General features: G+C 37.9%; 2 protein-coding genes across 4 annotated transcripts; both read right to left on the bottom strand.

Annotated features, from left to right (window-relative positions):
• Positions 1–5: 5 nt before the first annotated feature.
• mrps12 (mitochondrial ribosomal protein S12) lies at positions 6–1,655 on the bottom strand. 2 transcript variants are annotated; one of them, XM_055179772.2, is made up of 3 exons: positions 1,452–1,655; positions 1,308–1,366; positions 6–1,201 (listed from the first exon to the last, which is right to left on the bottom strand). In XM_055179772.2, the coding sequence occupies exons 2-3, from the start codon at positions 1,354–1,356 to the stop codon at positions 819–821; spliced, it is 432 nt and encodes a 143-aa protein (XP_055035747.1). In that variant the 5' UTR covers positions 1,357–1,366; positions 1,452–1,655; the 3' UTR covers positions 6–818. The 2 variants fall into 2 exon arrangements, with proteins under 2 accessions (XP_055035747.1, XP_055035746.1); XM_055179771.2 differs by having other exon boundaries at positions 1,492–1,655.
• A 2,820-nt stretch (positions 1,656–4,475) lies between these two features.
• Positions 4,476–9,518, bottom strand: npas4b (neuronal PAS domain protein 4b). 2 transcript variants are annotated; one of them, XM_055181255.2, is made up of 8 exons: positions 8,992–9,514; positions 8,581–8,735; positions 8,381–8,483; positions 7,886–8,177; positions 7,683–7,792; positions 7,456–7,591; positions 5,940–7,342; positions 4,476–5,853 (listed from the first exon to the last, which is right to left on the bottom strand). In XM_055181255.2, exons 1-8 carry the CDS (start codon positions 9,164–9,166, stop codon positions 5,828–5,830), a joined length of 2,400 nt encoding a protein of 799 aa, XP_055037230.2. In that variant the 5' UTR covers positions 9,167–9,514; the 3' UTR covers positions 4,476–5,827. The 2 variants fall into 2 exon arrangements, with proteins under 2 accessions (XP_055037230.2, XP_073727353.1); XM_073871252.1 differs by lacking the exon at positions 4,476–5,853 and having other exon boundaries at positions 5,873–7,342; positions 8,992–9,518.
• Positions 9,519–14,777: the final 5,259 nt, after the last annotated feature.

Raw genomic sequence — 14,777 nt, 5'->3', positions numbered from 1 at the left:
AAAGGTTAATAAACATGAATTTATTTCCTGCCAAGCAATATACACCATCAACATGTTTTTTGCATGAAGACAACATGGTTTTCTTGTGAACATTATTAAGATTTTAACCATGGAATTCTTAATAATCTTATCAGATTGACTCGTGAATATTAATTAGGTGAGGTAACAGAGACAGAGTGCAGTTATGCTAATTAGAAAACCACGCCCACCGGGAGGGAAACAATCCAACCGTCTCCATTGACCCTGCACCGCGAGGCCGCCTCCTTGTCATTTCTGGCCTACAACAAAAACAGAACAATGCCTAAAAGTTGCTGTGTGACAAAATGTACAGCTAACAAGCCAACAACCCAGAAATAATTTTTTATAACCTAAAATTTTACACATCTTGTCACACACCAGCTTTCAGCCATCACTCTGTCCTTGCTACAAGCCAGAAATGAGGAGGCAGCCTCTCGCAATACAAAATCAATGGAGACGGATGAATTACTCCCCCCGGTGGGCGTGGGTTTCAGCTTATGACGCGATGCGCTCTGCCTCTATTGCTGAAAGGCAAGTAAAAAACTAGTATTATTGAACAGCAGTACAATGTGATAAAACCAAACTCTGTACTTGACCATCAGGATTGACTACTCAGCACATTGCTACAATCACACTACTGTTTATTTGTGGTATCACATAAACAATTATAGAAGATATAACTGTAAAATAGTAGCTATTGAAGCCATAAAGATCCAATGTGCACAGTTGTTTAAAAAAAGAAAATACATTAAGGTTAACAACTCATATTGTTTTTGAAAACTACTCAAAAATCATAATATTCATTGTTTTTTCTTTACAACATGTGCACAGTCGTATTTCCCCCTCACTACAGTGAGTTTCACCCCTGGTAAGTCCTGAGTCCGTCCACCTTGCACCAACACCACATTATGCTCCTGGAGGTTGTGACCTTCCCCTGGGATGAACACTACAGCTTCTTTGCCATTGGACAGACGTACTCGTGCACACTTGCGGTTTGCAGAATTTGGCTTCTTTGGTTTCCTGATCATGGTCTTCAGCACAACAGCTTTGAGCTGTGGCCGTCCAAAGGTGGCACTGATTTTCGGAGGAGGTGGGGAGGGTTTTCCCTTCCGATGCATCTGATTAAGTGTGGCCATTGTCCTGGTGAACACAGGTCCAGGCCATGAGTATACAGGGCGGGATGCTGATCGAGAAAATATGATGGAAATGACATTAGTATTTATGCTAAATGTTTTACTTTATTCTCAAGTTTATCAAATTGAACTAACTGACGTGTTTGTAAGACTCACCCTGCAGAACAGACCACAGCATAGGTTTTAGACTTCCAAAAAACGCCATCCTATTTAATCTGCAAAAATGTAACACAATGATGAAGTCTGCACAATTCATAGCCTGTGTATCATGTCAACATTGATTTGAGAGGTTGATTTTACCTGCGCAAAATAATACTCCGCGTTTTTAATGTAGGCCTACCTAAATGTACGTTTCCGAAATGGCACCTTTATCAGAATTGTTCAACCTTTACAGTTTATTACTTGCATGCTTGCAACCATGTTGGAAATCCATCGACCCGGAAGAAAACTTTCTCGGTGCTAGAGAGTAGTGTTGAGCTCAAGCCTTCACTGCCTAATACTGCCATCTAGTGATGGGCGATTTCGAAGCACGCTTCATGAGGCTTCGAAACATTTATGAATCTTTTGTTTCGAATCATTGGTTCGGAGCTTGTTTCAAACTGGCCAAAGTCACGTGATTTTAGCAAACGAGGCTTCATTACGTCATCATAACTGTTTCGAAACTTTTCGAAAATCCGACGATTCACCACTAGGGGGAGTTGATCACTATGACCAGTGTAGGTGAACTCGGGTCAGTTTTATTATAAAAAGTCATAAAACATTCATCCTTCTGACTAATAACACTACCATTTTGTCTACTTATTGTTTATAGACAGATTTAATGACAAAAATGTGCATAATTAAAAAGGGAGTTCGTGTTAATGATTTGTTTGCCATAAATAAAACTCAAATCACAGAATACACTCTTAGTTATGTCTTAATTAAATTAAATAATCTTGCTATTATTTTGTAAAATGTTTGGACAGATCTTGCTGCTTTTACACTATTTTGACCAGCAGGTGTCGCCAGCGTGTATGGTCTTTCGAACGGTTCGAAAAAATGAAACGATTTGCGAAGCAATTGGTTCAATTGATTCGAAGCTTCGAAAAGCTTCGTTTGTCCCATCACTACTGCCATCTAGTGGACACTTTAACGTATTTATCTTTGGTACACTGCAATGCTTTTTGTCCATTACTAGAGCATTGCTTCCCAAACTGTGGGCCGCTGCCCCCAGTGGGCCGTAGCGGTACTGCAGAGGGGCATTGACTAGGCTAAATCAAAATATTAAAATTATTAAAATATTCTAATTGTTCTGAAATGTGATTTCCCCTACTCCTTATTACATAAACATAAAACATATAATTTTTTTCCCATTATAGTGAGGTAAGATACATTGCTTGTAAATGGGTTTAGATTTGATTCTTTTTTTAAAACATAGTTATGTAATACATTGCAATAGATTTGTGAACTATGTAGCTTCTGTTACACACTTTGATGCATTATAAGTGTAAATAGTATGCAGAAAGTATGTAGTGTTGTGGGTTTAAATATATTTGTAAAGAATGTTTACGTCATCTTTCACCAGAATATAAAAATATTACATTTGATGGTAGTTCTCATAATTCACATGAAAACAGGTTAATAAATGTTGATAATCTTGTACAAAGAAACAATCTGCTTTATTACATATATGTAATTATTCTTATACTTTAATACAACAACTATTTGTACATTTAAAAAAAAATCTTAGGCCACCACCACCAGACTTGTTGTTTTAGAAATTTTAATGTCCATCCATATTTATTTTTCAATCTATTTTATTAAGGTACAAACAGAAAATACAGGAAATATGTACAAAAAAAAAATCCAGGACTAAATGTCTTCTTTAGGCATCGTCTGTTATATATGATCACTATAACATTGAAAAAACATTATTTTAACCCATTGTTGGGTCAAATATAAACATTTTCTGGGTTAATTTAACACAACGGCTGGGCTTGTCCATTTATGACTTTTTGATAATTTTTTAGAGTTTGATTTGGGACACACTTGCTATTTCTAATTTTGAAAATTATTAGGTATGGATAGCATGCAATCTGGGAGGCAGGGATGGTAGCTGTGGCAAATCAAGTGATCACAGAAATAAAGTACACTTTCAGTCAAGGTTTGGATACACCTATATCAGGTTATACAGCATCTAGCTTATCACTATGATGCTACAGTTAATGCAATGGAAACAACTGTAAAGCAGACCATAAAGACCATCTATTTACGGTTATATTATGTATATTCTATTTACAGAAGGTACATTGGCGTCACTGGCATTAAAGGGAACCCACATTTTTCACCCACTATTGGGTTTTTACTGCCTCACTCTACGAAGTACTGTGTCATTTGCAGTACAATATAATTAGAGTAATTGTTGCACTGTATAGTTTCTGTGTAGGGCCAAGGCCTGTGGATGGGAGGCATAACTTTTGGGCAATGAGTATAGCTAATAACTGCCCACACACTGTGCAGAATGATGTACATATTGAAATATCATTAAAAATCAATTTTGTATATTTTTTGATTTCCCATATATTTTTGATTGTAATAATGAATGATTTTTATTTACCTAAATAGCTTTGCATTTAAATTTTTTATTAAATAAAATTTTTTTTAAAAGAATAATTAACTTTTGTTGCAAAGTATTAAATGTTATATTTGCTGATTAGATCAGCATCAATTCCATGGACATCCACTGAACGTCAGCATTGACCGTTGAGAGACAGGATTAAAAACAATTTAGATTGGAACAAATAATACTTTTATATTTGTTTTTGTTTTCCTAACCTCTCTGCCAATATACTGTCATTATCAAGAACCTGATCCATTTAATGTTATATCACTCCATTTGTGCTTCAGTATAGAGATATTTAGTGCATCGTTGAATAGCACAGACAAAGTAAGTGGTTGTTTTCATCGTATTTTCCAGAAAACAAGACAAGTGCGTCTTTAATTTTGCATTTTCATTCTAATGTAAGTGGCCGCGGGCTATTTGTGTGGACGTATTTGTAGGCCGCTGAAGAGCAAGGCCGCGATGAAGGAAGAGATGAGTTAAAGAGGTACGAGTGAGTCATAAAAAAGGAGAGAGGGTACTAATGAATGGGAAAGCACAGATGTGTGAAATAGGGAGGATGAAAAGAAATACAGCTGACTGATTGGACGAGTGGGAGGAAAGTAGAATGAATAAGCAGCGATAGTCCCTTGTGCACCATCCAAGTGCTCCCCATTCTTATTTTCCTCCTCCTTCTTTGAGTTCTGTCTATTTTTATTCCTCTTCATAGCTGAAGGTACATCATACTCACAAGGACAGGAGGCATAGACATGCATTTTGTTCAAAGAGTGCGTTGGGGGACTGATTTGTGCAGTTGGATATTTTTGGATATTAGGTCCTTGGTACTGTGTGGGAGGGTCATTACAGCTCCGGACGCTGGACTGAATGAAAAGGTGCAACTGGTGAGGAAACAATAGTTTAGGGGCATCGGAGGTGGAGATTGCAAAGGAAGATCTCTCATCCACCCGGCAACAAGAGAATAAATGGAAGCAGAGATCGAGAGAGTGTCGGGCAGGCAGGAAAGGCCATATAGGGTATTATCACGCACCGCGAGCATCCAGGTATAATGGGAAAGTGTGGGCTGGCTATTCGCTGTACAGTATGCATTCAGCAGATGTATATGCGTGTGTATTGTGTGAGTAGGAGGTTGATTGTCTCTACTGTGAGTCAAGAGCATACGTCAGGAAAAATAGATAGCGCCTCATCATCTGCGTCAATCAGTTCTCGGGAAACCATGGAGACAAACTAAAAATGCAGTGAATGAAGGAGAGAGCGAGAGTTGAGCACAATGGAGGCGGCAGAAACAATGAAACACACTGATGCACTTTACTTTGATGCATTTATTTCACTTTCATATACATATTTGGAAAACAAGAGAGCGTACAATTCATAAGAAAATATGACAGATTGATTAGATAAATCTTATGTAACATCATTTCTGGATCTCCAACAAACGTTTATTGAATGTGGAAAGGACAAAACATGGAGAAATATATTTTTATTAAAGTATTTTTCATGTACTAACACAAACACTTGTCGTCAACAAGATCAATAAAAAGCAATAGAAAGAGAGTAGGAATCAATCCTCTATACTTAATCGCAGAACGCTACGATGGCTCGATACATACAGGTTTTTTTCAATATATATTCGTGACCCTTCCTGTAAAATCAGGGCTAAAGTCTCATCACAAGTTTGATTTCAATCATTGATTTTACTTTAATTTCAATCTTTGACATGACCTTACTCTGTCAATATTAAAAATATCTATTTTTACAGAATGTGCTTTGCATTAATGCATTATTATGTAGAAAACAGTAAATCACAAAAATACTTTAGCTGGGCACATTTTCTGTAAAACACAATCTTCACTATAAGTGAATACAAAATGGCACTTTTGCCTTAACAACCTATACTTTATAGTATTTGTCTCCAAAGTGACAGTCCAATATGAATAGAACGCACATTTGTGATATTGAATTTTAAACATATATATGTTTCTTTATACACTTTGATTTAATTCTACTACATTATTTTAGAAAAAGACGTTTTTGTAAAAGATGACAATATGCCATACTTCAATTAAGTCACAGACTTATGTTAAAACATGTGATCACTTGTTCCATCTGTAAGAAGAAAAAAGAAAGAGTTTAGACATAATCAAAGCATAAACATTTTATGGAGCAATACAATAATTCAATCTCATAATCACCTTGGTAGAAGATCTGTTGACCGTCTTGATGAGGGAGTTGATACAACTCATCTTGTTGCCTCTTGGCAGGAGTCATTGGAGCAGTTGCCCCAAACACAGGTTCCATGTTGACCAGTTCCTCTAGGAGGGACTGTTCACAAGGCAGAGCAGGGGTGAGAGCAGGAGCTGGTGCGCTGTTGGACATCATCTCCATGTCCATCACAGTATAACCCTTTTCTTCATCAGGACTCTCCGCTTCCAGCTGCTCACCCCCGTCCATGCAATTACAGTGCGTCGACTGGACGCTACAGAGGTGGTGTACACCATTCAAAGGAGAGCTGTGGTTTATAGGGGCAGGAGGGGAGCACTGAGCGTAGATGAGCGTAGATGAGGGAGGTACAGGGGAGGTGGATGACGGATCTGAAAGAGGGATACCATCTACTGTTGTCTCCTCAAACGTAGTGACATCAATGTGAGCCAAGGAGGAGTTTGGCCCCTCAAAGGATGCAGCGGGATTGTGGGAAGAGGCGTGATGCGGGGGAGCTGATGAAGGGTTACATTTGGCTTGTGGGTGGTTGTGACAGAAACCTTCGGCTAAAGTGCTAATATACTGAGCTAGGAGAGAGATCTCCATTCTTTCGATTTCACTGTTTTCTTCCTCAGAGAAGAAATCCAAACAGGGCTTTTTTGTGGGCGAAGCCTCGGGGGTTAAAAGGCCTTCGGGGGGAGCGTGGTAGGGAAAATGAGGGACGTCTATGTATAGAGGTCCCCTGATCTCTGGCAATGCCATGAGAAGGCATTCATCACCCCCTGGGCTGTCTGGAGTGAGTGGCAGCGTCTCATAAAGACGTTTGCGACAATGTTGAGTTGGCATCGTCTGCCCAGTGCCTGCAGGTAGGGACACTTGAAAATTCACAGAGGTCACCGACTGCCTTCTTTTACTTACAACGCTATAGTCTGGTTTAAAGGCCTCATCACCAAAAATAAAACTTCCCCCTCCTATTCTAGGGGTGTAGGGGGGTGTACAGATAAACTCTTCGGAGTTTTGCCGTTTAGGAGCTTTGAATGGAGGAGCGGCTTGGGTCATGTTGGTCAGATGTTCAGTAGGAACGGACGACTGCTCTGAGGTGTCCGCAAGCCACATCTGGTGACTGCCATGGCTTCCTTCTTCCTGAGAAAATGCCTGAGGGGGGTCAGGGCCACGAGTCATGCTGGAGGTACTTGGGAACTCCTCAGAGGAGCTCCGCCCAGAAGTTGTAAAGCTGAAGTCAAAAGATTGCGATGATAGGCCGCTGCTGCTGGGTGTGAAGACTTGGTCCGGGCTGGACAGAGGATCAGAGCATCGACGTTCCTCCTGGTACAGGAGAGCCAGCTGGTTTTGCTCTGAGTACATCTGCTGACGCACCGACCAGGCTTCGGACTCACTGAGGGATGGCAAGAGAACGGACTGTTATGGTTTTTCATTATATGATTTTATTTTAATAATACGTTGCATTATTAATTAAGCTATTACAGAAATATTACAACTAACATGTACCTTATGACATAATTATGGCTGTTGATTGGATATTCTCCAGTTTCCAGGTGAAGAACAATATAAAGCCAGACCCATGAGTGGTCAGCTGCTTCCACCTGGACCACCATCTCCACCTGTCTCTCTCCGCCTTCATGTACTGAGAATAGCAATAATGACCAGTTAACACACAAAACATAAAATTAACATATGATCATACAAGTAAATTTTTTAATGCTGTATCTACTTACGCAGGGCGCAGTGCTGTGCAGAGGCATGAGAGAGATCACGAGGATGAATCAGACTGTACCAAGAGCGACAGCGCAGAGTCTCTATGTCATAACCGAGGTATATGCTTATACTGCCGGAGAAAGAAGGGAAAATAGATTATTATATTAAATTCACATTTATAATTATAGCAGAGAGGAAATAGTCTCATTTAAAGGATTTGTACCTTTCTTGTGCCGTATGAATTCTCATATCCCGGCTGTGCCGAGACTGGAAACAGGATAGCAGGAATGATTGCTCAGCAGGTGGAGTAGGGAGAGGATTCCTGGCCGAAGAAACATTTAGGCTATGGGACTCTAGCGGAGAGCAAAAGCACACCCACACAGGATTGGAGGTCCAGTAGGTGGAAGCGTGGTAGGGAGGAGGCAGACAGCGCGCCCTGACAAGCATCAGTTTGTTTCCTGATCCTTGCCTCCTTACAAACTTTGAAGTGCTGAAACGGCAGCGAAAGAGGCGGTCTGGAGAAAACAAAAACAAAGGTTCAGGGGATTAAAACCTTTCACCGTAGTAAATGATGTGATTAATCAGTCATGACATCATACTGTATGTTTTACCTCATCAAACTAAGTTAAGCAATTTCAACTTTTTTGTAAGCTTATATCTAGTCATTTCAATTGATATATGCTTAAAATGAAGGGGTGAATCAACAGTGTTCGTTTACCTGTGTCAGGTGTAGTTATAGGCACAAGGTTGCCCCTGACTATGAAGTGGTCAGATGGGTCTATAACGTCGTACACGCTGTCACTCTGAGCGACGAGATCCACCTGAATAATCCCAAATATAGGTTTTGATATGAATTTATACAAGCTGATCAAATGTTTACAAAGTTAACCAAAATATGCTTTTGTTATTCTCGCTCACCATTGAATGGCCAAGGTGCTCTGAGACGTTGTCGGACAGATACAAAAGTTTTCCTTCACTTGTCAGCACGAGCAGAAAGCCGGGTAACGTGTGCACGAGCTCCGAGAGTTCCGGCAAAGACAGCGCGCTCCGGCTCACGTCCTGACCTGCCGCCACTGGCAAAACGACAAAACACCTTTAAACTCGCGCTAAAGCAGCGTATTTATTACATGCATTGTCAACAATGTCTAATTTTTCAGCAATAAGAAAATATTTTAAAATCAGTTCAATAAAAACAACATGTTCAACATCAGCACCACAGACAGAGACTTTCAGCACCCTGGACAGAGTCAAAGATTCTCACTATAGGCTATTATTATTATCATCTTTGAGTTTAAACGAGTTAAGCTTACAAAGATAAGTTAAGCATACCTTGTGAGAAAAAGACGGACTTTCTCGTGTACATGCAGGCAAGGGACATAACGTGAAGGTATGAAAGCCGAGCCTTGTCAGCATCCGAGATGGGCAGAAGATCCTTCAGGCTGCGAATCTCCGCGTTGATTTGATCTCTCCGAGCTTTTGATGCTCCTTTGGTGGACCGGTACATTGTCTCCAACGAATCGTTGCGATGGACCAAAAATTTGGCTGAAATTTCCTGTTGCTTGACTGCCTGCTGTTAAAGCTATTCAGCCATCATTCCGACAGGTATTTGCTACTTTCTGTGCCAGTTTGTGATACTAAAAAGAGTTATTCAAAAATGTGGAGAATCATTTTACTTCGTCCATATATTCTTAAATATTGCTGCTGTTAATAAATTAGATCTCTCTCTCTCTATCTGGTCTCTCTCTTGCTTTCGTACTAAGTTTCTGATGGAAACAGTTCATCCAGACCCTTTATATAGAGCAAACCTGAAAAAAAAATGATGGGGGGCGTGCATAAATAAATTTGAATCTGTTCTCCAAGTATGTCTGCATATTGCTTCTGTGGCTCTGTGATGATGACGTAGGATAAATATGGGATCCCTTTCAACGCAGAGAGCCAGATTTGGACAAAACTGAAGGGAGGCAGCAGTTATCATCCTGTTGCGCTCATAGAGCTGCGCTGTATCTGCACTGAGAGCTCAGAATTCAACTGCGCAGTGCCCTCCTGGGAAATCTTGTTGTTTAGGCATGATATTTTATTGGTTATTCAATGTTTAAAACAATGAGAAGTTTATTTTATGTAAAATCTGATTTCAGGGATTAAAAAGTATGGTTATTCCACCTTTAATAGAATAAGAGGCAGATACTGTAACTCACGACTCAACTTTAAATGCCGCCCATGCAATAAAATAGAAAACAAATAATAACCACGATAAAGAAAACAATTTACACTACGACCACCCCCCACACACCATCATTAGTAAGATAAATCGCATGTAGTCGGGTTGATAGTAATCCGTAAAAATTAAGGCAAAGTAGGATTAATTAAACAAGTGACGGGTCACGATAGGCTATATTTACCGAAAGAAATAGACGATGAACAAAAAACCCTGAATGATATGACTGAATATATCTGTGCTAGCCTACTACAATATATCGTTTTAAAAATGTACAGGGGTCAAGAGCAGCTATACGTGTACGCTTATGCCTAAACAATCATAGGTTGTTGTCAAAGCTATTGACATACTTAAAGACCTTAAATTGATGGATCTCAAATGCTTTTAACATTGTAAACTTACAAGTAACAACAAAACAGTACATTTCTTTCGTGTGATTCGTGTGTGATGGTGTGTTTGTGCGAAGGGAACATGACAGGAGAAGTGAAGGACACGTGTCTGGTTGCTTTCTCCGTCTTTATGTTATGTTTATTTTAAACCGAGAGAATCAAGGTCTTCGCTCTTTTAACTTTAAAAATGATGGATAATTTGTTGCTTGGCAACTCTCAAAATGGCAGGGTTGTGGACGATAATGGTAAAAAAGACCCACGTTTAGTGTTGTCAACAACTGATGGTCCGCATAAAATAGCGGTGCTGATACTGCGACGTATACCGCAATATATCACGATAAGGGCAGGATTGTATATTTGCAGCACTCTCTGCGGACTTCTTTTGTCAAATTGCGCTGTAAAACGATAACCTCGTTGTCATGTTGCTTTTTTTGCAGTTACTAGTTGTTTTGGCGTTTATTAAATAACCTAAAATATAACAAGTAGCAAAGTTCATAGGAAAAACATTTGTATAGCTCCTAAAGTTTTAAACACACTCTACATGAGCTCCGAGTTGTCGCCTACACATCTCCCCCTCCTCTCCCCGTTCATGAAGCTCATTCAATCCGCAACCTTGTAACTCTGCTTGCTTTTTCTTTTCCTTCATTGCTCAGGCTATTTTTAACACACAGCTCATTTATTTTAATGTTTCCAGTTTTCTAAAGCATTCTAAATATAGTTGTTCAAGGACGGTCAGAGTAATGTGTTCACTGGATTTCTATAACTTTAATAACGTTTTATTCTATGTAGAATATGGTGATGAGATTCATATTTGTGTTGCAGTTTTTCTAATTGGCATCCTGTTCATCCATCACCTGCGGAGAGGTGATGTGTCAGCTTTACCTTCTGGGGTTAAATATAAGACTGAGTCATAGTTCCTGTTTGTAAAATCTTACATTCAGTGTGGCACTGAGCTGTCATTAACTGCATCAATACTGTCCCTTCCCCTATTTTCTTCGGTCCAGCCTGCGCAATTATGCCCATTACTGATAAAATAACAGTTCTCCTTTAGCCTTTGAACTATAATGAATATATAATGTTTAAAATGGCAAGGTGGATAGGAGTAGCAAATATAGGCAAGAGAAGAAAAGAGACAGCCCCAGCATGAAAGTTCTGCACTGTAATAAAATGCAGGATGAAGTTGGTTTTGCAAGTCAATCAACCTACTATTTTAAATTTTGGCTTGACATAAATCAAGCTGAAATTGTTTAACTTACATTTTTTAAGTTAAATTAACATAAAAATATATGTTGATTTGACCAAAATGCTGAATTTTTTTACAGGGTGGCATCAACATTGATGGAAAGGTTTGCTGGACCGAACATTTGAGAGCGAGAAAGATGCTGCTTCTTTAACCCCATTACTTGTTTTGTTCATGGGTGGCATAGTCATCTGGTATAATCAGAATAATTTCATCGAGAAAATGTGTAATCTTCATAAACGGAGACTTTGTAAATGGGTTCAATGTGCAATGACTCCTTGCCCTTTTATAAGAATTAAAAGGTGCTGTTCACCTGGATAATTATAATATTTTGAAAATGTATGTTTGAAAAGCTTCATCTTAATACTTTGACAAATTATCATCCTTGGTGCACTGGTAGTAAATTATTGCATTCTGTGAATTAGTACACAACAGATCTATAAGTGGTTATATGTTCTTTGGACATCATAGGGAGTAATTTTTTTCTGGAACAGAACTGTATTTCGTTTCTGCGAAAATTATTGTTTCATTTGCTGGTTTATACATGCAGCTGATACTTTACCATCTTTGTACCTTTGCACCCATGGCAACAGAGCTGCAGTATCTTAGTAACTAAATGTGTGCATTGCAGGAGATGCAAAATATTTTTTCTTCAAACACATTGATTTGAACTCATGGGAAAATTAATTTAATCAGTTCAAATGAAGTCAATTTGGGATGTTTTTCATTCAAACTGATAAAAACAAAAACTGAAAGTTATTGGAAATAGTCATTGTTGACTGGTGCTTTACAAATACATTTTTGCAATATAACCATGTGAATTATTTTTAACCTAGTGTTGCATATGGGTCAAAAAGGGACAAACCCAGCTCTTGGGCTGAATTGGGCTGATGCATTGGTGGTTTCATCACTTTTTGACCCAATATTAGGACCTGCAGCTTGAAACACATTTGTTTTTATTGGCGTTTACTCATTGACAGTGTTTTTATTATGTCTCTTTTGTTATTATCGTAATTTTTTAAGGTAATGATGAGCACATTGGTCAACATGTGTTGTTGTGATTTATAAATAAAATTCTCATTGCAATTTCACATTTTACGACAGTTTTTCCCACATAAAGCATGAATTAAATATTTGCACTCTTTTGTAATGCAGTCTCTAATTGACAATCTCTGGAGAGGAGAATTTATGTATTGTTTCAGTCATGGCTATCATGAATATGTTTTAATTCTGTTAATGGCCTGATTGTGACGTGTGTTTAGTGGGGGCGGCAGGAAAACCACTCTCCTTTTTACCCATTCTACCATGACCCCTCTAAGCCTACAAAAATAGCTTTAAACACCTATTTTCATGCCTCTTCATGTGAACATAACCAGCTTTAAAATGTAGTTTTTATAATTGGAAGTCAAAATTCAGCTATTTATGGACATGCATGCAAACATGTGTTTAATTTAAATCTCAGGTAAGTTTATTGACTCATAACAGAGACTGAACTAAGAATAGATCACAACCTAAACATACATTCTTCTTCACAGCGATGCCATAGAAGAACCATCTGTAGTTCTACCAACAACCTTTCAGTCAAAGGTTCTTCAAAGAACTATTTCTTTCATCAAATTATATAGTCTAAAGCACATTTTCTCACTACACTGAACCAATTTTAGAAAGGTTATTTAAATGTTAAAGGTTATTTATGGAACCACTTAACCAAAAATAGTTAATTAAGATATTTAAAGACTAAATTATGTCAAATATATTACAGCACTTTGTTCTATGATCATCCACAGCAATATTTGTCATTGTGCTGTAACTCAGTCTTAGTTACACCCTATCACACCTACATCCATCTGCTGTACAACCCACAAGCCCTCTGTGCCAACACTGACCATCAATGAGCTCATCATTTCTCTGCTTGAGCTGCATTGGACTTCACACATTGCATTTTACAATTAAAACTACACACAGTTATTAACAGACAGGCTTTCACACACACATAGCAGTAACAAATCAGACAGTGAGTCAGTTTGAACATCCTACTCTTTTGCTATTGTGTGAGATGACCAGTCCATTGATAAAATTATCTAAATTAATTGCCCAAAAATAACACAAACATTTGATGCTTACACTCCCACTAGTATTTAAAGATCTTAAAATGTAGGCTTTTAGTTTCATCATTCATTCAACCATTTTAGTTTTGTATTCTTTAATTTATCTATAGTATAACATGCATTAAGTATTGTCAACTACTGCCTATGTATTATGTGCTTGTATTTGTTGGTCAAACTTAAAAATATTAGTTGACAACATATTTTACACAACTTTTTGAGTTAACTACACTGTAAAAGATTTGCTGTAATTTTGCAGCTGGTTGCCGGTAACTTACTGTAGAAGATAAAGTCTAAAAATGTTTCATGTTCATTTAACTTTGAAAATTTTTTTGCCAGTAAATAACATAAATGTAAAATCTACAGTAAGTTACTGGCAGCTATGCCAGTAATACCCAGTAATACTGTAATTTCTACAGACATTTTTTACAGTGTAATATTTTTAAGATGAATTAACTTAGGAAGTACAGCACTTCCAAAGTATATTTGTTCTAAAAAAAACAATAAATTTATTATGCAAATAATTTGGGGTTCTTATTGTAACTTCAGTGGCCAGAGCTTGGCTGCACACTTTAACAAAATACAGCATAAAGTTAAAACAAACTGTAAAAAAAATCCATAGAAATTACAATGTTATTGCAGCTGGGTTGCCGGTAAATCACCGCAGATCCAAACCCATGCCATCCACCGGCAATAGTTTGTTCAAAGTCAAACAAACTCCAAACATTATCAAGTCTTAATCTTTACAGAATAAAACTATACAATAACAGCCTCATGCAAAGCATTCTGGGAACCAGAAATCATCATCATACTTTTTTATGTTTTTTGCTTCAGATTTTGTTTCCCAGAATGTTTTGCTTAATGCTGTTTTTTAATTCTGTAAAGACAAAGACTTGTAAATGTTTAATGTTCATTTAACTTTGAACAAAATGTTGCCAGTAATAACATAAATTTAAACCTACGGTAAGTTACCGGCAACCCAGCTGCAAATTTCTACGGAATATTTTTACAGTGTAGTTTTCCAAAGTCACTTCAACCTACTATTTTAAGCTTTATTTTACAGTGCGCGTATTTACTTTGTACATATATGGTAAATATGTTGTATTTACAGACAAATGTGTGGTATTTACATGGTAATTAAATGGTATCATTACTGTACTTACCAG

Source organism: Misgurnus anguillicaudatus, chromosome 9 (assembly GCF_027580225.2).
Source record: "Misgurnus anguillicaudatus chromosome 9, ASM2758022v2, whole genome shotgun sequence".
In the NCBI taxonomy this organism is placed as follows: domain Eukaryota; kingdom Metazoa; phylum Chordata; class Actinopteri; order Cypriniformes; family Cobitidae; genus Misgurnus; species Misgurnus anguillicaudatus.
The sequence above is the reverse complement of the archived record's forward strand: the minus strand, read 5'-3'. Positions and strand labels throughout refer to the sequence as shown.